Source organism: Somniosus microcephalus, chromosome 18, assembly GCF_052327205.1.
Source record: "Somniosus microcephalus isolate GS21.2 chromosome 18, FLI_Smic_1.0, whole genome shotgun sequence".
Taxonomy (NCBI): domain Eukaryota; kingdom Metazoa; phylum Chordata; class Chondrichthyes; order Squaliformes; family Somniosidae; genus Somniosus; species Somniosus microcephalus.
The window spans coordinates 28,934,839-28,957,548 of NC_141004.1; the positions used below are offsets into that span (position 1 = coordinate 28,934,839).

Here is a 22,710-nt window from a genome sequence, read left to right on the forward strand (position 1 = left end):
CACACCCAGTCCCAACCAAAGCTGGAAAGAACTGAATTTAAGATGGCCACCACAAATCACATGACATCAACTACCAATGAGATTACAGCATATATCCCAAGGCGGGAAACAAACAACCAATCACAATACTTCTTACTAAACATAAAGAATAATCACCACATTCACTCCTCCTTTTAAAATATACACCAACCTAAATAACCTTTACAATTTATAATTAATTATTTACAACTAAAACTATGCACAGACAAGAATAAAACTATTCAACATGACACAATACTAAGTGACACAGGAGGGGACCTGAGTAGGACTGGAACAAAGAGTTGGTGTGGATGTAGAAACATGGAAGATAGGAGCAGGAGTAGGCCATTCGGCCCTTCGAGCCTGCTCCGCCATTCAATGAGATCATGGCTGATCATCCAAATTCAGTACCCTGTCCCTGCCTTCTACCCATATCCCTTGATCCCTTTAGCCTCAAGAAATATATCCAACTCTTTCTTGAATATATTTAATGAACTGGCCTCCACCGTCCTCTGTGGCAGAGAATTCCACAGGTTCACCACTCTCTGGGTGAAGAAATTCCTCCTCATTTCAGTCCTAAATGGCTTACCCCTTATCCTTAGACTATGACCCCTGGTTCTGGACTCCCCGGCCATCAGAAACATCCTTCCTGCATCTAGTCTGTCCAGGCCTGACAGAATTTTATAGGTTTCGATGAGATCCCCTCTCAATCTTCTAAACTCCAGTGAGTATAAGCCCAATCGACACAATCTCTCCTCATAAGTCATTCCTGCCATCCCAGATATCAGCCTGGTGAATCTTCGCTGCACTCCTTCCATGGTAAGAACGTCCTTCCTCAGGTAAGGCGACCAAAACTGCACACAATACTCAAGGTGCGGTCTCACCAAGGCCCTGTACAACTGTAGCAAAACATCCTTGTTCCTGTACTCGAACCCTCTTGCTACGAAGGCCAACATACCATTTGCCTTCTTAACCGCCTGCTGCACCTGCATGCTTACCTTCAGCAACTGGTGCACAAGAACACCCAGGTCTCTTTGCACTTCCCCTTCTCCCAATCTATTGCCATTCAAATAATAATCTGCCTTCCTATTTTTGCCACCAAAGTGGATAACCTCACATTTATCCACATTATAGTGCATTTGCCATGTTTCTGCCCAATCACCCAACCTATCCAAATCATACTGGAGTTTCACGACATCCTCCTCTCAGCATACCCTCCCACCCAGCTTTGTGTCGTCTGCAAATTTGGAGATATTACATCCAATTCCCTCGTCCAGATCATTAATATATATTGTGAACAGCTGGGGTCCTAGGACCGATCCTTGCGGTACCCCACTAGTCACTGCCTGCCACTCGGAAAACGACCCGTTTATTCCAACTCTTTGCTTTCTGTCCGCCAACCAGTTCTCTATCCAAGTCAATACCTTGCCCCCAATCCCATGTGCCTTAATTTTGCACGCTAATCTCTTATGCGGGACCTTATCGAAAGCCTTCTGAAAGTCCAAATACACCACATCCACTGGTTCTCCCTTATCTATTTTACCAGTTGCATCCTCAAAAAATTCCAGTAGATTAGTCAAGCATGTTGGTGCTGCTGGTGTGCCCAGTGATGCTGGTGTTGGGGCTGATCGTGTTGGGATTCTGAGGACCAAGGTGAGATTTTTTCAAGGGCAACGATGCTGATGGAATAGATGGCAGGCGAGGTTGAGATGCCACAAGTAATGTCAATGTTGAGATAGGTTGTTCGAAGGAGGTGACAGTGAATAGAGAGATTACTCCAAACACTTCACAAGCGCATAAAGCTCAAAAGTGGGTTCTAAATATTGAAGGCTGAAGCTTCTGAGATTGGATACTGACCAGCTGTAAAATGGCAAGTTTTAAACCACTTTTGCAGCTGTCACCTAATGAAAGAAATGGAGAGTTGCTCAGAACCCGACATACTTACCTGGCGTGATCTCTGAGCGGCGGGAACCTTGTGGAATACTTGGCAAAATGCTTTGGAACTGGGAAAATGGGGATTCAATTACCTTAAACACCCTCCTAACAAGCACAATTGAAAGACCCGCTGCTTAGTGCCGTGTCTGCAAAACGCAGACAGAAACAGCACTTGGGAACTGACAATGAGGCGGTTCAGAGCGGGATAATGCCCATTGTCAATCTTTTTGATTTTGACAGCGGACCCGCTTCCAAACCTGGCCTCTGAGTAATTATGAAGGCAAATGGAATGTTGGCCTTTATTGCAAGGGGGATGGAGTATAAAAGTAGGGAAGTCTTGCTACAACTGTACAGGGCATTGGTGAGACCACACCTGGTGTACTGTGTACAGTTTTGGTCTCCTTATTTAAGGAGAGATATACTTGCATTGGAGGCAGTTCAGAGAAGGTTCACTCGGTTGATTCCTGGGATGAAGGGGTTGTTTTATGAGGAAAGGTTGAGCAGGTTGGGCTTATACTCATTGGAGTTTGGAAGAATGAGAGGGGATCTTATTGAAACATATATGATTCTGAGGGGACTTGACAGGGTAGATGCTGAGGGGATGTTCCCCCTCGTGGGGGCATCTAGAACTAGGGGGCATAGTTTCAGAATAAGGGGTCGCCTATTTAAGACGGAGATGAGAAGGAATCTCAGAGGGTCGTGAATCTACCCCAGAGAGCTGTGGAAGCTGATTCATTGAATATATTCAAGGCTGAGATAGACAGAATTTTGAACTACAGGGGAGTCAAGGGTTATGGGGAGCGGGCAGAAAAATGGAGTTGAGGCCAAGATCAGATCAGCCATGATCTTATTGAATGGCGGAGCAGGCTCGAGGGGCCAAATGGCCTTCTCCTGCTCCTATTTCTTATGTTCTTATGAATAGGGACTTAAAGTAGGAATATGGCATAATTTCCATGCTTTCCTTTGGCCCTGATTGTTTACGCTGATATTTACGTTCTGGCCAATGATATTGTTAGGAGATTTCGGTGTAAATTGCAGTCGGCAAGATTGGTGCAAAAACGAGCATATATTTTGGTGTCATTTCCAAATAGAAAGTGTTTGAAACTTGGTGCACAAATATTTTTGAACTATTTTCAGGCCCGTCCGTTTTGTGTTTATGTTTAAGAAATGGTTACTTACTTCGCTTGCAGGAAGGCGGAGGCGGCACAAATGTGTTATCTTCCATACATTGAATGACATCGTTGCCAATCATTTGAAAACCTTGATTGCATCTGTAGGTGATACTTTCGTACAACATGTATATAGCTTTCTCATTTGTCAATGTTCTTCCAAAAGTAATCTTCTTGGGTTGACGGCATCCAGCTGCCAAGACAGCAATGCATTAGTCTCAGCTCAGTAAAAAGTATACTTGGGAAAAAATATATCAACCCTCCCATTTGGGATAGTGACCTTCTACCTTCTGTCAATGGTTTGTTATCTTATACCTCCACTGTGCCGATAAAATCCAGTTTAACAGTTTCTTCTGCTCTCTCTTTCCAGAGAAAGCCAGAAAACAGCCTGGGCCCAAACATCTTCAGCAGGTTCATCACTAACATGGGCATGGTCACATTTAATTCTACAGTGTTCTGCTCCATTCACAACTCCTCCAATAATAAATTAGCCCATTCCAGCATACAGCAGGACCTAGACAACATCCAGGCTTGGACTAACAAGTGGTAGGTAACTAAAGGCACATAAATACCAGGCAGTGACCTTCTCCAACAGGAAAACAACCTCCCTCTTATATTCAACAGCACCACCATTACTGAGGCCCCAACATCAACATCCTGGGAGGTTCTAGTCACCACTGACCAGGAGTATAACTGAACAAGAATATCAACAACATGGCTACAAGAGTTGGGCAGAAGCTGGATGCTATGAGACGTGTGGCTCACTTCATGACTCTTTAATGCCTCCTCACTACGAGGCTCAAGTCAAGAATGTGTTAGAATACTTACCACTCACTTGGACTGGTGGAGCTGCCAATTGCACTGTGGCAGCCTGACTTAAAGAAGTTTCTCACCTCTCCAGGACACGATACTCACACGGCTCGAAACCCGCCACCGTAAAAATGGCAATGGGCGCATATGTGGCGGGTATGGAATGCGTTCCCTGTTTTTTAGGGTTTAACCCCGCCCTCCCCGACCGCCTCCCGCCCATCGGGGTGAAGGTAGGTGTTGTGTCTGTGTATAATAAGACACAGACTGCAGGAGAACGGTACAACAGGTGTTTATTCAACGTGGCTCACACTGGAACTGATCTGTACAGATTACTACTCAGTGTTATATACAGGTGTGGTCACTGCCGGTACTGCAGTATACATGAGCTGTACATACCCCCTTAAAGGTATATACATTACAATTCCTCCCCTTTTAGATTAACAGTACCATAACACTCATTTAACAATTAAATATCAAACTAATTACAATTAACACTTATAACTTGCAACATTAGCTGAAAATAGTCTATTTATAAATTCAGTCTTTGGGGAGGCTTCCTGATCCTTTCTGGATAGCGCCTTTCCCGAGTGTCTTGCTCTTGGTGCGGAGGCGATTCTGGCCCCCTGTCGTCGGTTGGTTCATCAGCTTCCGATGCTACTGTTTCTGGGGTAGATGCGACCTGTACGTCGGGTTCATCACCAGGTACGTATGGGCGAGGCATGGGGTTGACTTGTTCCTGTGACTCTAGGATCTGGTCAGCATGGCGTCTCACGATGCTCTCCCCAATGTCCACTGTGTACATTAGTGGGCCCTGCCGTGTGCATATCGTTCCTGCCTGCCATTTTTCTGTTCGGTAGTCGCGGGCCAAGACTGGTTGCCCTACATTGAAGCTCCTTGTTGGCTTCTCATGGATGTGCTGGAATTGCTTACTCTCAACATCTCTTCGTACGTTTGGTCTGAGCAAATCCAGGCGAGATCTTAACCTTCGGTTAAAGAACATCATGGCTGGGGCCTGGTTGGTGGCTGCATGTGTCGCATTCCGGTAGGCGAAAAGGAAATTGTCCACCTTGTGCTGCAGCGGAATGTTGTCATTGTACATAGCCTTTATTGCCTTCTTAAAGGTTTGTACAAACCTCTCAGCCAATCCATTTGTGGCTGGATGATACGGGGCGGATGTGTAATGCCTTACCCCATTCTTTTTCAAGAACCTCCGGAACTCTTCGGACACAAACTGTGGTCCGTTGTCGGAGCAAATCTGTTCCGGCAAGCCATTCCTGGCAAAAATGGTCCGTAGGACTGCAACAGTTTTCTCCGTGGTGGTGGAGGACATTTTGATGACCTCAGGCCATTTCGAGTGCGCATCCACGGCTATTAAAAACATTGAGTCCATGAATGGACCAGCAAAATCAATATGCACCCGTTGCCATGGAGATGAGGGCTACTCCCATGGGTGTAGAGGGGCCTGTGGTGGTGCATTTTGGACTTTCTGGCATCCTGAGCAGCTCTTGGTCAGGTCCTCGATTTGTTTATTGATTCCCGGCCACCACACATAAGCCCTGGCTAGGCTTTTCATTTTTACCCCTCCCAGATGACCCTCATGAAGCTCATTGAGCACTCTGTCCCTTAACTTGGGTGGAATTACCACTCGGGATCCACACATCAAGGTCCCCCGGCACACTGACAGCTGTTCTCTCCTTGTCGAGAATGCTGGCAACAGTGAGTCGCCATGTGCTGGCCATCCCTTCACCGTCAAATCATATTCCCGAGACAGTGTCGGGTCATTTCGGGTTTCCTTTTCGATACAAGCGTTAGTTACCGGTAGGTATTCAACTATCGTCGAATGGAATATTTCGACAGGATCCACTGCTGGTGCTTCCTCCACAGTAGGCAGTGGCAGACGTGATAGCCCATCAGCATTTCCATGCTGTTTCGTGCCCTTATATTCAATCTCATAGTGGTGCGCCCCTAGAAAAAGTGACTATCTTTGTAGTCGTTGCGCAGTTATCACCGGAACGCCCTTCTTCGGATTAAAAATGGAGACAAGAGGCTGGTGATCAGTCAGCAAGGTGAATTTCTGCCCGTGCAGATAGTGATTGATCTTTTTCACTCCCCACACTAGGCTGAGGGCCTCCCTGTCAAACTGGGCATAGTTACGCTCGGCTGAGGTTAGTGATCGTGACGCAAAGGCTATTGGCCTCTCTGAGCCGTCCGAGAATTTGTGCGACAGCACCGCTCCAATGCCGTAGGGTGACGCATCACATGCCAACCGAATTGGTAATGCTGGGTTGTAATGGGCCAATACCTCTTTCGATGTGATTAGTGTTTTGCTCTTCTGGAAAGCTCGTCTACATTCGTCACTCCACTTCCATGGCACCCCAGTTTGCAGTAGGGTGTTCAGTGGGTGTAGTATTGTAGACAAATTTGGCAAGAACTTATGGTAGTAGTTTACCAGCCCGAGGAACGAGCTCAGTTGTGACACATTTTCCGGTGCTGGAGCCTTGACTACTGCCTCAATCTTCTCTGGAGACTTATGTAACCCCTCTTTATCGATAACGTGGCCACAATACGAGATCTGTTTTCTAAAAACCTCGCATTTGGGACAGTCAGCTCGGAGCCCATATTCCTGCAATCTAGTGAGCACCTGCTCCAGGTTGGCAAGGTGATCACTGTCATTTTCTCCCGTGACCAGGATGTCGTCCAAATAACACTGGGTCCCTGGGATCCCTTGCAGGACTTGTTCCATTGCCCTCTGCCAAATAGCCGGAGCTGATGCTACCCCGAATACCAGCCGGTTGTATTGGTAGAGACCTTTATGGGTGTTGATTGTGAGGTATTTTTTTGATGCTTCTTCTACCTCCATTTGCAGATACGCCTGGGCCAGATCAATCTTAGTGAAGCGTTTCCCTCCAGATAGCGAGGCGAAAATATCTTCAATCCGCGGAAGTGGATATTGTACGGTGTGAAGGACCGGGTTCACTGTTACCTTAAAGTCCCCACAGATGCGAACCTTCCTTGGTTCCCCAGGCGTGCTGCTCAACGACTTTTTCATCACAGGGACGATGGGTGTAGCCCACTTGCTCCAGTCTACCTTGGACAGTACACCTGAACGTTCCAGACTCTCCAGCTCTGCTTCGACGGCTGGGCGGATCGCATAAGGTACTGGTCTGGCCTTAAAAAATTTTGGGCTTGCGTTTTCTTCAATTTTAATTGTCGCTGTCATGCCTTTTAGTGTTCCGAGTCCTTGCTGGAACACTTCTTTCGCGTCAGTTAGGATCTTTGACAGTCGCCCAGGTGTGACGTCGTCATCCTTTTTGTCAGCCACAGTCAGTGCCTGTGTGGAATGCCAATTCAGTTGTATTTTCCGGATCCATTCACGTCCCAGTAATGGTGGTCCTCCATCTTGCAATGCATACAGGTCTAGTTTTGGTGTTTCCTTACTGTTATATATAACGGTCGCCCTTATTTTTCCTTTGGGGTAGACTTTTTTGCCCCGTGTACATCTTCAAAATAATTTTTGTGTCTCTCAAGGGTATGTGTGAGAATAGCCGCTCGTAGTCCCGTCGGTTTATGACTGTTAGGGCTGATCCTGTGTCCAATTCCATCTTTACCTGGACTCCTGCTATCTTGAGAGTGACCCAAATGGTTCGGTGATCCTCCATTGTGATCACATTATGTAGTTTCAGACAACTCAGTTCCCTGCTTTCGGAGTCGTTATCACTCTTTTGTTCGTCTGAACTATTCTCCGTCATCTTATGTACCTTCTTGTACTTTCCTTTGGTAGGTTTCTTATTGCTGGTTTTCTTTCCGGACCTGCAGACTCGTGCTATGTGTCCTACTTTTCCACACTGTCTGCACACTTTGTCTTTGCACCAGCAATCATTCTGGTCGTGTGTTGTTCTGTTGCAGCGATAGCACTTCTCTGTTCTATATGACATTTCGTTTGTGCCATATTCTTGCGGTCTCTGTTGTATCTCTGCAGCGCCCCGTGCTGCTGCTTCATATGATACCGCAATGCTGAAAGCCTTTTCCAGCATAAGGTCCTTTTCAGATAAAAGCCGTTTCTGGGTTCCTTCACTTTGAAGCCCACACACAAACTCGTCCCTTAAGGTATCTGCCAGTCCCGCTCCAAACTGGCAGTGTTTCGATAGTTTGCGCAGTTCTGTTAAATAATCAGCACTGCTTTCATCCTTATGCTGGTTCCGTTTGTGAAACTTGAATCTTTCCGCTATCAGCAGCGGTGTGGAGTTTAAATGTTCCTGTAGTATCGTTACTATGTCTTCAAAACTCTTTTCCATTGGCTTCGTTGGGGTTACTAGATTTCGTAATAACCCATACGTCTTTGCACCCATTAAATTTAATACCGACGCTTTCTTGTCATCGGACACCTCATTTGCCTTGCAGTATACCTCTATTTGTTCGACATATGTAGTCCAATCTTCAACTTCATTGTCAAACGCGGTGATACTGCCACTCTTCGGCATTTTGGGTGTGGTTTAAAATGGCGTCTCCCAATGGCTTCCTCCCCCGCTGCTGCCTACGCCGCTCCCGGCGGTTCTCGTGGCAATGGCGGTGCCCTGTAGGTTTCGCGTGCTTCTCCTGCGCTGCTGCCAACGCCGCTCTCGGCGGTCCTTGTGGCAATGGCGGCGCCTCGCGGGTTTCTGCGCGTCTCTCTCTCCCTCTCTTCGACGCTGCTCGGCCCCTGAACACCGGCTGCGCCCTGTGCGCTCTGCCCTCTCTCTCTCTCTCCCCCGTCGACGCTGCTCGGCCCTTTGCTGTGCCGCTCGGTTGGGCTCCAGCCCGCCGCTGTCCGGGAAGGGTCTGCGCACTACCTGTTGCCAGCCCGTTTCGCTGGACCACCTCGACTGGAAAGCCAAGCCTGGCTCTCGACAGCCTCCCCCGCAATTCTCGAGTCTTTGCTGGATGACTGGGCGGTTGCCCGTGGTCGACGCCCGAGTCTCTGGCCTTGACCTCCAATCCACTGATCTCCAGGAACGAATCCCCGGGAGGTGATGCAGAGTTGCAGGTAGGTTCGAACTTGCCTTGTCGCCAATGTTGTGTCTGTGTATAATAAGACACAGACTGCAGGAGAACGGTACAACAGGTGTTTACTCAACGTGGCTCACACTGGAACTGATCTGTACAGATTACTACTCAGTGTTATATACAGGTGTGGTCACTGCCGGTACTGCAGTATACATGAGCTGTAAAAGATAGTTCCCCCCTTAAAGGTATATACATTACAGGTGGGGGGCGGAGTGAATATCGAGGCTATTGTTACATTGTGCAATTTCTGCAAAATAAAAGTCTTTTCAAAAATGTTCTTTTCATTCTACCCTTAAGTTTAATAAATTGTTACTCACATAGTTTGCAGATAGGTGGTGATGGCACGAACTGGTTGTTCTCAGTGCATTCAATGACATTGTTGCCGAGCAGTTCAAAACCATAATCGCATCTGTACGTTATTGTTTCACGATATTTGTATCTGGGTCCAAATCCTGCTACTACTTGGCCATTTGCAGGCAATTCTGGATGATAACAGTGAACATCTGCCAAGAAAGCAATACATTACTCTCTGCTGGGCGACTGATGGACTTATAAGTTGCTGTATGTAGACAAGGATAGATCTTTCCAATTTCTGATTTTTTTTGATGGAGGTAGCTTTCCTTTTAAAACAAAGACTGCAATTTCATCAAATCAAATAAGGTTAATTTAAAATGTAGATTTGCACTGTAAGGGACCAGGCCATATACTGTCCTCTTTCTATTTAATAGCAATTTAAGTCTTCTGTAGCGCACTGAAATCTATGTGGTGGATGCAGCCAAGTTTACTCATGCAGGTGACATGCAGCCCACATTCTTTGTGAACTGTCTGCAGAAGCCAACCAAACCTGCAATGATTCTCATGTATGCAACTCTGGAGCAGCCAACAATAATCTGACAGTGTTAATAAGTGAAGGAGCTGCAAAGTAAGAGTAAGTGTTGAACACGAGGGATCACAGCACTGATCAGACTGCATGGCAAGAAATTTTGAACAGGGCAGAACACTGGTGCAATGACTACAGTGATAAGTTCCACAATTGGTGGGAGATAGCATAAATAAGGTCTTAATCTTCTTAAAGAAGCTGTGTGCAATTCTTTGTCAGCACCTCCCAAACCCGCGACCTCTGCTACCAAGAAGGACAAGGGCAGCAGGCGCATGGGAACACCGTCACCTCCAAGCCACACATCATCCTGACTTGGAAATATATCGGCCGTTCCTTCATCGTCGCTGGGTCAAAATCCTGGAACTCCCTCCCTAACAGCACTGTCGGAGTACCTTCACCACACGGACTGCAGCGGTTCAAGAAGGAGGCTCACCCCCACCTTCTCAAGGGCAATTAGGGATGGGCAATGAATGCTGGCCTTGGCCGCGACGCCCACATCCCATAAACGAATTAAAAAATATTGTGCAAAATTACAATTTAGTGCAAGTACCTATGAAGTGGGTGGAAAAAAGGATCTGCAGCACCAACAAAAGGAGCATCATTCATTTGGGGCAGCTGCATTATTCACTTCGATTTCAAGAGTCTACACACCCCTTTATGTACAGCTAGTGATAGATGGAGGAGGGATTACTAGCAGCATCACAGAGCACGTGGGTTGATGAAGAGACAAAAGAGGTGGGATCTCATGAGGGGACAGAAGGTACAGGCAAAGACTGTGCTGAGGTGTTTCGGCCTGCAATGTTACCCCTCCTAATATCTTCATCTTTGACTCGGTGCCAATTGCTGTCCAATTACACTCTTGTGAAGCACCATTGGATGTTTTACTGCATTAAAGGCACCTTATAAATGCAAATTGTTTTTACAGTTGTTAATTCTCCTGCTTTTCAATAGAGGATGCTATGGCACGTTGAGTGGTTGTTTGTCTGAAGTCCAGTCAGCCACTTATTGGGACAGCATCAGTGGCAACTGCAATGAGCATCACTGTAATGTGGAGCATGGAAACAATGGCTGATCACAAAGACAAGCATTACGAAGGGGTTTGAGGGCTTCATTCCGATGCACTGTCCTGCAGTCACACAGATTGGTGGTTTGACCAGAAATGCGTGCTTCCTGGTGGCGGCATCTGTGTATTATACGCCCGACATTACTTCCATTCGGAAGTGGAGGAAGTGTTTGAGGAATGTGGGAAGCTGGTGGAGTTGTTCCCAAAGAATCGTCCAATGCACAAGATTCAAACTACACCTGGGAGCCAGATTAACTTGAGCAGAAAATCTCGGCAGTAAAGTGTAACTTTTGAGGCTGCCAGCTTCATATGAAAAGAACAATTCAAACTAATTCTGATCCTGTAGTTTAGTACCTTTGCACGTTGGTGGGTCCTCGTCCCATTGTCCAGTCGCTGTACAAATAAGTTCTTCTGCACCAATCAAAGAATATTCACCAATACATGAATATTCTGCTACCATTCCATATTCCCAGTTCTCTGTATGGGGTGGTGTTAGAGCTCTCGCGTTAGGAGTAGGTGGAGGATCAGCACATGTGATAGCTGGGGATAAATGAAATTCAGTTAATGTTCAGGACAGACTGTCTGATCAAAACTTTTTCCTGAAATTCCTGGTCTGGGGAGGGGGCAGGGAAAGGTAGTGCAAATCAGGTGAGAAGGGTGGAAGTGGGGGCAGGACTAGGTTCTGCCAAGTGGGGCGGTGGGGGAGGGAAGGCTATCTCCTGCAGCTGGCTCGCCTGAGGTTGGGTCAGCTGCCTGGCTTATACTGGGGGAAGGGAAGGAACATCAGAGCCCAAATTTCCCCAGGTCTGGATTGATATTGTGCTGAGTTGAGCTGAGTTTGTTTTATATAGAATGTACAGCACAGAAACAGGCCATTCAGCCCAATAGGTCTGTGCTGCTGTTTATGCTCCACACGAGCCTCCTCCCACCCCTCTTCATCTAACTCTTATCAACTTAACCTGCTATTCCTCTCTCCCTCACTCTGACCACTCCCTGGGTAAAGAAGTTTCTCCTGAATTCCCTATTGGATTTATTAATGACAGATGAGATTGTAACCTACAGGTTTTGTACTTCTGCATGTTATGGAAATCCTGTAGTATTCAAGTAAGTATGCACAACACTACCAAACAGCCTCCAATCACTGTTGGAGTTTATACTTTTCATTGTTTTTACATTAACATTTTGTACCATTAAGTTTCAGGTTTGATAATCGGGTAATCATTTGATGTATTTGTGAAATATAACAGTAAATTTCCTGAAGATATAGAACATGTTGATAAAAAAGCTTAATGGAATCTTTAAACACTGAAGTCTCATTTTGTTCAGCTTCACCTCCCTATAATCCATGTTAACAACTTAAAATTTTGAATTGTGTAAGTAGTGCTGACAAAGTCATATTTTTACAATGAACATCATGTAATGGAAGCTTTGAATGCCCTCAATAAGCTTCAATCGTTCTAACCATCATAAGTAGTTGCATCAACTCATTATCGACAAATTATTCCACCATCCCAAAACTTAGTGCCCTAACTTTAAAGGAGCCTGCATAAATAAAACAAGACAGTTCAGAGTGATGTATAATTACAAAAACAGCAATCCAGATATCAATAACAACCCATATCAACTTAATAAAAAGGTTTATTAATTTCATGCAGAAAAGCAAGTCCATTGGTTACTCTAAGAATCATGAAACCTTAACTTACGTTCACATGTTGGAATCTGACCATCCCAACCATCAGCTTTACAGAACCGGTAGTTCTTACCAGCTATCCTGTACCTAAATAGAAAAACAAACCACTAAAGAGAAAGCAAAATAAAAATCACCTATTCTCAGATACCAAGCCAAAGGTTAAATAGAAGAGTGGCACTGTGTATTGATCAGAGTAGAGATCCAGGCCCTGAATTTCTGTGGGCCTTCTGGCACACACATGCTGTTAAGTCAGGTGGGAATTTTACTGAAGGCCCTTGAGCTAGGCTGGAACCGGGAGACACTGGTTCTTGGCCTGTGCCACCAGATTGGGGAGGAATCGCTGGCTTTTTCAAACAAGATCACCTGCATCCTAGAGGGCGTGGCTAGTGAGAAGGGATTGCTAGGCCAGAGGTTTCCTTGTCCCTGGCTTGGGGTCCACTCAGTAGCCTACAGTGGGCAGGAGGAGGTCTACTGGCCTGCTGACAGACAGAATTGGAACCCAACTGGGAGTCCAGGCCTGGGACTTGGCCTGGACCCCTGAAATGTACCAATATCCTTTCCTCGGCCCCCTTCTAAAGGGGTTCTTGTGTCAGTGGTGCAGGCACACCAAAGAGCAGCTTTCCAGTGCTGCGCAATGGCAGGCACCCAAGATGAATCCATCGTGTTGCAGGTGCCTGCCAGAACTACTTAAATTGGAGACACTGGCAAGGTTAGCAGCAGAGTTTCTCAGGAGAAGCATCTCGACACTTATTCAAGGCGAGTTGACCTTGCATTGCAGCATGAGGTTAGGTCAATGTACTGCAGGTGTGTGCAGAACATAGAGACCATCAGTCCTGCCACCACTGCTCTGGGACCACACCGTCAGCCCCAGTTCTTGAATTGGAAAAGATGATCACCATACTGAATTTGCAATTATGGGCCAGAACTTCGGGTCCCCACGGGTGAGTACGCGCTGGGTACTCACGCGTAGGCCCAAGGAAAGTGCCAGTTTCGTGCATGCACTGCACATGCGTGGAAAACCGGAACTTCCGTTCCCTTAAAGGAAGGGGTTCACAGGTCGAATGCGTGTGCCGGAGAGGCAGCGCGTACACCTGGAACTTCCGGTTTTTTTTTTTTTGCAGGTTTTTCCGGGAGGTTAAGTCCCCAGGAGCTACGCTTCTAAAAAGCAGTTGCAAGGCCTGCTTTTAACAAGGTAAGTGGTGAATTAAGTAAAATTAAAACATTTTTTCCACAGGTTTATTATTTTTAAATACTTTAAAGAAAGGTAAGTTTATTTTTAGCCCCATTAGAAACTGTAATTAATTTTTTCAAAAATTTAAATTATTGTTTAAAATAGTTATTTTATGTAATTTATAGCTATTTTTAAAATGTGGTGCTTTTTTAATTTATTTGAAGTTTTGGTTCTGTTTTGGGGCTGAATTGTATTCATAGATTTGACAGCTCTTCCTGTCAAATTTATGAATGGGCATTCCCTGCTACCATTGGCTCTCCATGACCCACGTGATCCCGGGGACGCGTCGAACTAACTGCGCCCCTGGGATACGCAAGCACTGCACGCCAGCAGTTGGAGCTGGCCCAGGATCGGAATCCCACGCGGGCCCACAGCACAACGGCCGGCACGCTAGGTAAGTGCAGGTCGGAGGCTTACCAATATGTTTTTTCATGTACCAGAACTCTGAACACTGACATTCATATTTTTATAAATGTTGCACAAGTTATTGTACAACACTGATAATAATCCATCATTTGTTGGTGTAACTATGGATTTTTTTTTTTTTTAAACGTTAAGATGTTAAACCAGTTACAATCAGAATTGATCATTGTCACCAATGCTGTCATGGACAAATACATCTGCAACAGGTAGATTGGTGAGGACGAGGTCAAGTAGGTTTTTCCCTCGTGTTGGTTCTCTCACCACCTGCCGCAGGCCCAGTCTGGCAGCTATGTCCTTCAAGACTCGGCCAGCTCGGTCAGTAGTGGTTCTACCGAGCCACACTTGGTGATGGACATTGAAGTCCCCCATCCAGAGTACATTCTGTGCCCTTGCTACCCTCAGTGCTCCTTCCAAGTGGTGTTCGACATGAAGGGGTACTGAATCATCAGCTCAGGGAGGGTGGTAGGTGATAATCAGCAGGAGGTTTCCTTGCCCAGGATTGACCTGAAGCCATGAGACTTCATGGGGTCCGGAGTCAACGTTGAGAACTCCCAGGGCCACTCCTTCCCGACTGTATAACACTGTGTCGTCTCCTCTGGTGGGCCTGTCATGTCAGTGGGACAGGAAATACCCAGGGATGGTGATGGAGCAGTCTGGGCCATTGGCTGAAAATTGGATTGCTGGACTTGGCGGGGGTGGGGGGGGGGTGCGGGGGTAGTGGTAGCCTGGGGACGGGGGTTGTGGGCCTCGGCGGGGGTTGCAATCAGTAGCCTGGGAGAGGGATATCGGCAGCAGCCTGCAGGATCAGGGCCTGAGTCACATAGAGTTACATATATGCCTACACCCAAATATATTATATCTACTTTATTACCCTTGTCTACCCTTTCTGTTACTTCTTCAAAGAATTCAATGAGGTTGGTCAAGCATGACCTTCCATTTTGAAATCTGCACTAACTATACTTTATTATATTTTCTAGATGCTTTTCTGTTACACCTTTGAGTAAAGATTCCATTATATTACCTACCATCGATGTCATTGCTTTAGTCTATAGTTCCCTCGACTTTTTCTATCTCCCTTTTTAAATATAAGAATAACATTATCTGTCCACCAGTCCTCTGGCACTATTTCCTTTTCTAATGATTGTTTATACATGTAATAGTGCCTCTGCTATCTCTTCCCTAACTTCATTTAAATTATGCAGATGCAATCCATCCGGACCAGGGGTTTTGTCCTCTCTAAGTTTGATTAGTTGATCAATTATCTCCCCTCCATCTTAAATGTCTTTATATCTTGTTTGGTCTCTTCTTCTAATGTCATGCCCAGCCTGTTAGTCTCCCTGCTAAATACTGAAGCAAAATAACTATTCAATATTTCTGCCATTTTGCTGTCATTACCTGTGAGTTTATCTTGTGCATCCTTTAGTAGCCCTATCCCTATCCTGATTTTTATTTTGTTATTTATGTGTTTATATAATTTACTATTTTTTTTTATATTCCTCGACAATTTAATTTCGTAGTTCCTCTTTGCTTTCCTAATTCATTTTTTGGCAGTCGGCAAGGTCCTTTGATGTGGGGTCAGTAGAAGCATTGCCGCTCATCCCGGGTCCACATTCAGAGGTGAGCAACTTACCGTTTTCGATGCAGGCGTTCTGTAGGGCTGGGTTCCCCGAGTGCAGTGGTGACCTCAAGCAGGCGTTAGGCCCCTTGTCTGCATATTCAAAAATTCTAACGCCTGCCTTAGGCATGTGTAAAGGACGCCTCTTATTTGTCCTTACCCAATATGGCGGGCGTTGCACTTCCTGCCTGCCATTTTGGGGCCTTACATATCCTCGTTGCACCTGAAATACGGACTCTAAGGCAACACAATTTTGTTGTGTATGTACCTTTAAGAGAATAACTGGTCTCAGACTGCAGTACCGGCAGTGACCACCCCTGTATAAAAGGCACTAGAGAGCCTCTGTTTTTAGTTTCGTTTATGCCTTTCACCAGTAAAGGTCTGTTTGTTTTCTCTCCTGCTAGTCCATGTCTCAATCATTCACGTACTTAACACTGGCGACGAGTTAGAAACAAACTTACCTGCAACTCAGCAGCAGCTCCGACGACGTTGTTGAAGGTCGGAGCCAGAAAAAAAAAGAGGCCATTGGAACTCGGGAAACGGGCGTCGACCGTCAATCATCGATTTCAAAACTTGCAGGAGAGACTGTCCGGAGCCAGGCTGGGTTCCTCGGTCCGTGGTTTCCCAGCTAATCGGGCTGGTGGCAGGTAGTGCTCTGATCCTTCCTGGGCTGCGGCGGGCTGAAGCTCGATCGGGTGGCCTTTCAACGGGGCCGGGCAGCAAGTCGGGAAGCAAGGAGAGAGAGGGTGGAGCATACAGGGCGCGGCCGGTGTTTCGAAGCTGGGCAGCGTTCGGACCTCAGAAGAGGGAGAAGTGTCCCAGGGGGTCCGCTCAACGACGGGAAGATAATAAAAGAAAAAGAATACGCGCAAGAAACCGTGGAAAGCAGCGCTAACAACAGCGGGGAAGAAGGCAAAGCGCGGGAGGCGCCATTTTAGATTTGCAAGATGCCGAAGACTGGCTGTATCACTGCTTTTGATAATACATTAGAGGACTGGACCACGTATGTGGAAAGGGTCGAGGTATATTTCGAGGCAAACGATATAATGGAGGGGAAAAAGGCATCGATATTGTTAAACTTAATGGGCGCTAGAACGTATGGCCTATTGCGGGATCTGATTACTCCAGCCAAACCGAAGGCGAAGAGTTTTAACAAAATTGTTGCTGTTCTACAGGAGCACTTAAACCCTGCACCACTGTTGATAGCAGAAAGATTTAAATTCCACAGGAGAACTCAGCACAAAGATGAGAGCAATGCTGAGTATCTTACGGAACTACGCAAGCTATCAAAGCACTGCCAGTTCGGAGCAGGACTGGCAAATACCCTACGGGACAAATTTGTCTGTGGACTCCTGAGTGAAGGAACACAGAAGAAGTTACTCGCAGAAAAAGAGCTGACGCTAGATAAGGCTTTCAGCGTGACAGTATCGTATGAAGCAGCAGCCAGGGGAGCTGCAGAAATTCAACAAAAACCTCAGGAATACGGCACCACGAAATGACACGGGGATTTGCAAAATGTTATTGCTGCGGCAGAACTAACCATGACCAGAAGGACTGCTGGTCCAAAGACAAAATATGCAGACAATGTGGGAAGATTGGACACACTGCACGAGTTTGTAGGTCTGGGAAGAAGACCAGCGACAACAAAAAGGCAAAGGAACCGTACAAGAAAGTACAAAAGATGACAGACAGTAGTTCCAAAGACCAGATGAGCGATAGTGAATCCGGAAACAGGAGACTAAGCTGTCTCAAACTTCACAATGTAATCGCAAAAGAGGATCACCGAACCATTTGGGTCACTCTCACGATAGCAGGGTCCCAAGTTAAAATGGAATTGGATACAGGATCAGCGCTAACCGTCATGAATCGACGAGACTACGACCGCTATTTTCACACATACCCTTGAGAGAGACATCCATCGTCTTGACGACGTATACGGGGCAAAAAGTATACCCCAGAGAAAAAATAAGGGTGCCTGTCGAATACAATGGCAAGAAAATACGGAAATTGTATCTCTACATACTGCCAAATGGTGGACCGCCGTTATTGGGACGGGAATGGATCAGGAAGATAAACTTAGATTGGCATTCCATTCATGCAACGACGGTGGACGGTAAATAAGATGAAGACGTCACTCCTGGACGATTGTCAACAATCTTAGCTAACGCCAAAGAGGTAGTTCAACAAGAACTGGGCACGCTTAAAGGCATAACCGCCTCGATAAAAATAGAAGAGAATGCAGTTCCCAAGTTTTTCAAAGCGAGACCGGTACCATATGCAATTCGCCCAGCCATCGAGGCAGAGCTGGAGAATCTGGAGAAGGCGGGCGTGTTGTCTAAGGTCGACTGGAGCGAGTGGGCGACACCCATCGTTCCTGTCATGAAGAAAACGTTAAGCAATAAGTCCGGAGAGCCAAGGAAGATTCGCATCTGTGGGGATTTCAAGGTGACGGTGAACCCTGTCCTTCGCACAGTACAATATCCTCTTCCAAGGATAGAAGACATCTTCGCCTCACTGTCTGGAGGGAAGCGTTTTACAAAAATTGACCTAGCACAAGCATATTTGCAGATGGAGGTTGAAGAGTCCTCTAGGAAGTATCTCACGATAAACACTCACAAAGGTCTTTACCAGTATCATCGATTGGTATTCGGAGTAGCATCGGCTCCGGTGATATGGCAAAGAGCGATGGAACAAGTCCTGCAAGGGATTCCGGGTACTCAGTGTTACTTGGACGACATCCTTGTAACAGGTGAAGATGACAGTGAACACCTTAACAACCTAGAACAGGTGCTCACTAGATTACGGGAACATGGGCTGCGAGCCAACCGCCCCAAGTGCGAATTTTTTAAGAAACAGATATCATATTGTGGCCACGTGATTGATGAAGAGGGGTTACATAAGTCCCCTGACAAAATTGAAGCGGTTGTTAAGGCCCCAGCGCCTGAAAATGTGTCGCAACTGAGGTCATTCCTCGGGTTGGTGAATTACTATCATAAGTTTTTGCCGAATTTGTCGGCAATTCTGCACCCACTGAACGCCCTGCTACGAACGGGGGTAGCATGGAAATGGAGCGATGATTGTAAGTGTGCTTTTCAGAAGAGTAAGGACTTAATCACTTCAAAGGAAGTATTGGGTCACTACAACCCAGCACTGCCAATCAGGCTGGCGTGTGATGCGTCTCCCTACGGCATTGGGGCGATACTGTCACATAAATTCCTTGATGGTTTGGAGAGGCCGATAGCTTTTGCGTCACGCTCGTTAACTTCTGCCGAGCGTAACTACGCCCAGATTGAGAGAGAGGCCCTCAGCCTAGTGTGGGGGGTGAAGAAGTTCAATCACTATCTGCACGGTCAAAAACTTTACTAACCGATCATCAACCTCGTCTCCATTTTCAACCCTCAGAAGGGCGTACCGATAATGACAGCAGAACAGCTGCAGAGATGGTCCCTTTTCCTAGGGGCACACCAATATGACATCGAGTAGAAAGGAACTAAACAGCATGGAAATGCTGATGGATTGTCACGTCTACCGTTGCCGACGGTGGAAGAAGAAGACCTTGCAGTGGATCCAATGGAGTTATTCCACTCGACCATAGTCGAATGCCTCCCTGTGACGAATGCAAACATAGAAAAGGAAACACGGAATGACCCGACACTATCACGGGTCTATGATTTAATGGTGAAGGGATGGCCAGCACATGGCGACCCACTGCTGCCAGCATTCTCGCCGAGAAGAGAACAGCTGTCAGTGTGCAGAGGAACCTTGATGTGTGGATCCAGAGTAGTAATTCCACCTAAGTTGACGGATAGAGTGCTCAATGAGCTTCATGGGGGTCATCTGGGTGGGGTAAAAATGAAGAGCTTAGCCAGAGCGTTTGTGTGGTGGCCGGGAATCGATAGAGAAATCGAAGAGATGACCAAGAGCTGTGCAGGATGCCAGAAGGTCCAAAACGCCCCACCACAAGCCCCTCTGCATCCATGGGAGTGGCCCTCATCTCCATGGCAAAGGGTGCACATTGATTTTGCTGGTCCCTTCATGGACTCGATGTTTTTAATTGCGGTGGATGCACATTCAAAGTGGCCAGAGGTAATAAAAATGTCCTCAACCACCACGGAAAAAACTATCACAGTTTTACGAACCATATTCGCCAGGAATGGGCTGCCTGAACAGATTTGCTCTGACAATGGACCACAGTTTGTGTCTGAAGAGTTCCGGAGGTTCTTAAAGAACAATGGTATTAAGCATTACACATCTGCCCCATATCATCCAGCCACTAATGGATTGGCCGAGAGGTTTGTCCAAATATTCAAGAAGGCTATCAAGGCAATGTGTAATGAAGATATACCCCTACAACACAAGGTGGACAACTTCTTGTTTGCCTACCGGAATGCGACACATGCGGTTACCGGCCAAACTCCAGCCATGATGTTCTTCAATCGAAGACTACGATGCCGCTTGGATTTGGTTAAGCCAAACGTCCGAAGAGATGTGGAGAACAGGCAGTTTCAGAATATGAATGAAAGGCCGACCAGGAGTTTTAAGATAGGTCAACCAGTTTTGGCCCGGGACTACCGCACTGAGAAATGGCAACCAGGAACGATTTGTACACGACAAGGACCTCTCATGTATACCGTGGACATTGGGGAGAGCATTGTAAGACGCCATGTTGACCAGATTCTAGAGTCACGGGAAAACGTCAACTCCACACCACAATCTGATACACCTGGTAATGAAATCGACGTTCCAATTGCAGCTACCGCAGAACCGGTAATATTGGAAGCAGATGAACCAAACAACGACATTGATTCCGACTCAACATTGCCAGAAGAACCTGGTACCCCAAAGAGGCGTTATCCAGACAGAATCAGGAAGCCTCCTCAAAGACTGAACTTATAATTGCTTAAACTTAACCAATGTATCTAGCAACAGTAATTGTGATTGTAATTCGTTATCATTTAGTTGTTAAATGAATGTTATGTACTGTTTATCTAAAAGGGGAGGAATTGTTGTGTATGTACCTTTTAAGAGAATAACTGGTCTCAGACTGCAGTACCGGCAGTGACCACCCCTGTATAAAAGGCGCTAGAGAGCCTCTGTTTTTAGTTTCGTTTATGCCTTTCACCAGTAAAGATCTGTTTGTTTTCTCTCCTGCTAGTCCGTGTCTCAATCATTCACGGACTTAACAAATTTCTAGACCTTTGACTTCAGAATTAGAAGTAAATTTGTAGTTGCTAAAATGTTAACAAACTATGTGGAGGAAAAGATATGCAATGGAACCAAAATAAATTTTAAAAGCTTTGAGTTTCAGAATTTTTAGGGTGTTCTAGCGGATTCCTGCTGCAGCTCCAGCGGGAGAATTGTGGAACCCCCATAAAACAGCACGTTATACCATTTCCCTGGGATCCCATTGGTCTCCTGGTGAAATTACTGTGGGGGAGCTATAGAATCCCTTCAGAATTTTTAATCAAATGACTAGGCAAATGGTCTGAATGTATTTTATTTCAAATTGTACCAAAGTGTAGTTAACTTGACTGCACACTGCCTTTTATACTTGAAAAATAAATACCACTAATTTCTATCCATTGTGTGAGATAAGGAACAGTTACTCTCAGTCCTAAATATACAGAAGCATTAAGCATAAAACTACTGTTTTTGCAATGCTATCAATCTTAAATTGAGTAGAACAGAACTTTGCTCCAAGAATCCCATAGAATGACTTTCAGAGAAGTCGTGAGAGCTCTGAACAGCTGTATCTCAAAACACTGAGGGAGCAGGTATGCTGGTAACTAACATGAGGTTGGTAACCTTAGGAGTGGACTCAAAGTACATGGTCCAGCTGTTATTAAAGCCTACGAACAAGATGATTATAGTGCTATTGCTTTAGGCAATTTAATATCAAGGGGTTTTCATATTATCTATGTACTGCATAATTACCCAGTGTCACAGTAAAATGTAGCTTTGCTTCCAAATTCATCACTTTGTGCATCATAATATCCATTCAAGATCTCCCCTGGATTGCCACAAGTTCTTGCTACATAGAGAAAGAAAATGGAAATGTTGCAGAGATTACAAAATACCAAGTCAACTTTCAATGCAATTCATATAATGTATATAAATCAATGCTACGTATCCTGGGGTACAGAAATACTACATCATTTTAAAAATCAACAGCTTATGATGTCAGTACACTTTCCAGTATTTAACATGTATTTGAAAAATTATAGTCCAAATGGAAGCCAATCACTGATAATAAATGGAACACTGCTCCACACTTAATACTCAGCATGCTTGTCAAGCACTCTTGATGCAGATCAAATACAGTGTAAAGCTGAGCAATGTATCTTAGCTCCAGCCTCAGGAGGATAACCAAAACGATACTTCTATTTTCTACGCCAGTTGTTCTAGTGTTTTCTTTGAGTTAACCTTACAAGTTAGTGCCATTTGTGTTGAATTATACGCAGATTTGTGCTGCAGGATTGTCCTTGCTAAAAACGAAAACAGGTTTTTCAAACCAGTTTTATTTAAGACGCATACAGCCAACAGAGACACTTTGGAAGCGTCAGTCTGAGCTAGAACCAGATGTCGGTTCCAAAGGTCAAAGGACAGTTTTCTAATCGACGGTAGTATCCACTACTCCCAAATAAACTTTTCATAAAATGTTCAATCCGATTTCAAAGCACATAAGTTTTCAGACATAGTCATTCACAAAGTCAATCTATACCCTCTTTTCTGAATGAAGTAACGATGCATATAGTAACTGGATGCTGCCTATATCACTGCTGTACTGTAGCTTTTCTATTAAGTGTTCTGTAATAAGACTAGAAGAGTGTAAG

General features: G+C 45.6%; 1 protein-coding gene across 6 annotated transcripts in view; it reads right to left on the minus strand.

The window, feature by feature from the left end:
• Window positions 1-22,710, minus strand: part of LOC147105182 (zona pellucida sperm-binding protein 3 receptor-like) — a 207,757-nt gene that overhangs the window by 23,266 nt on the left and 161,781 nt on the right. For all 6 annotated transcript variants that reach the window (XM_086011301.1, XM_086011306.1, XM_086011303.1 and 3 more), the window contains 5 exons: window positions 21,812-21,908; window positions 12,622-12,695; window positions 11,273-11,458; window positions 9,293-9,478; window positions 3,133-3,315 (listed from right to left, as the gene is read on the minus strand). In XM_086011301.1, coding sequence (XP_085867427.1) covers window positions 3,133-3,315; window positions 9,293-9,478; window positions 11,273-11,458; window positions 12,622-12,695; window positions 21,812-21,908 — 726 coding nt within the window. The remainder of the gene's footprint in view (window positions 1-3,132; window positions 3,316-9,292; window positions 9,479-11,272; window positions 11,459-12,621; window positions 12,696-21,811; window positions 21,909-22,710) is intronic.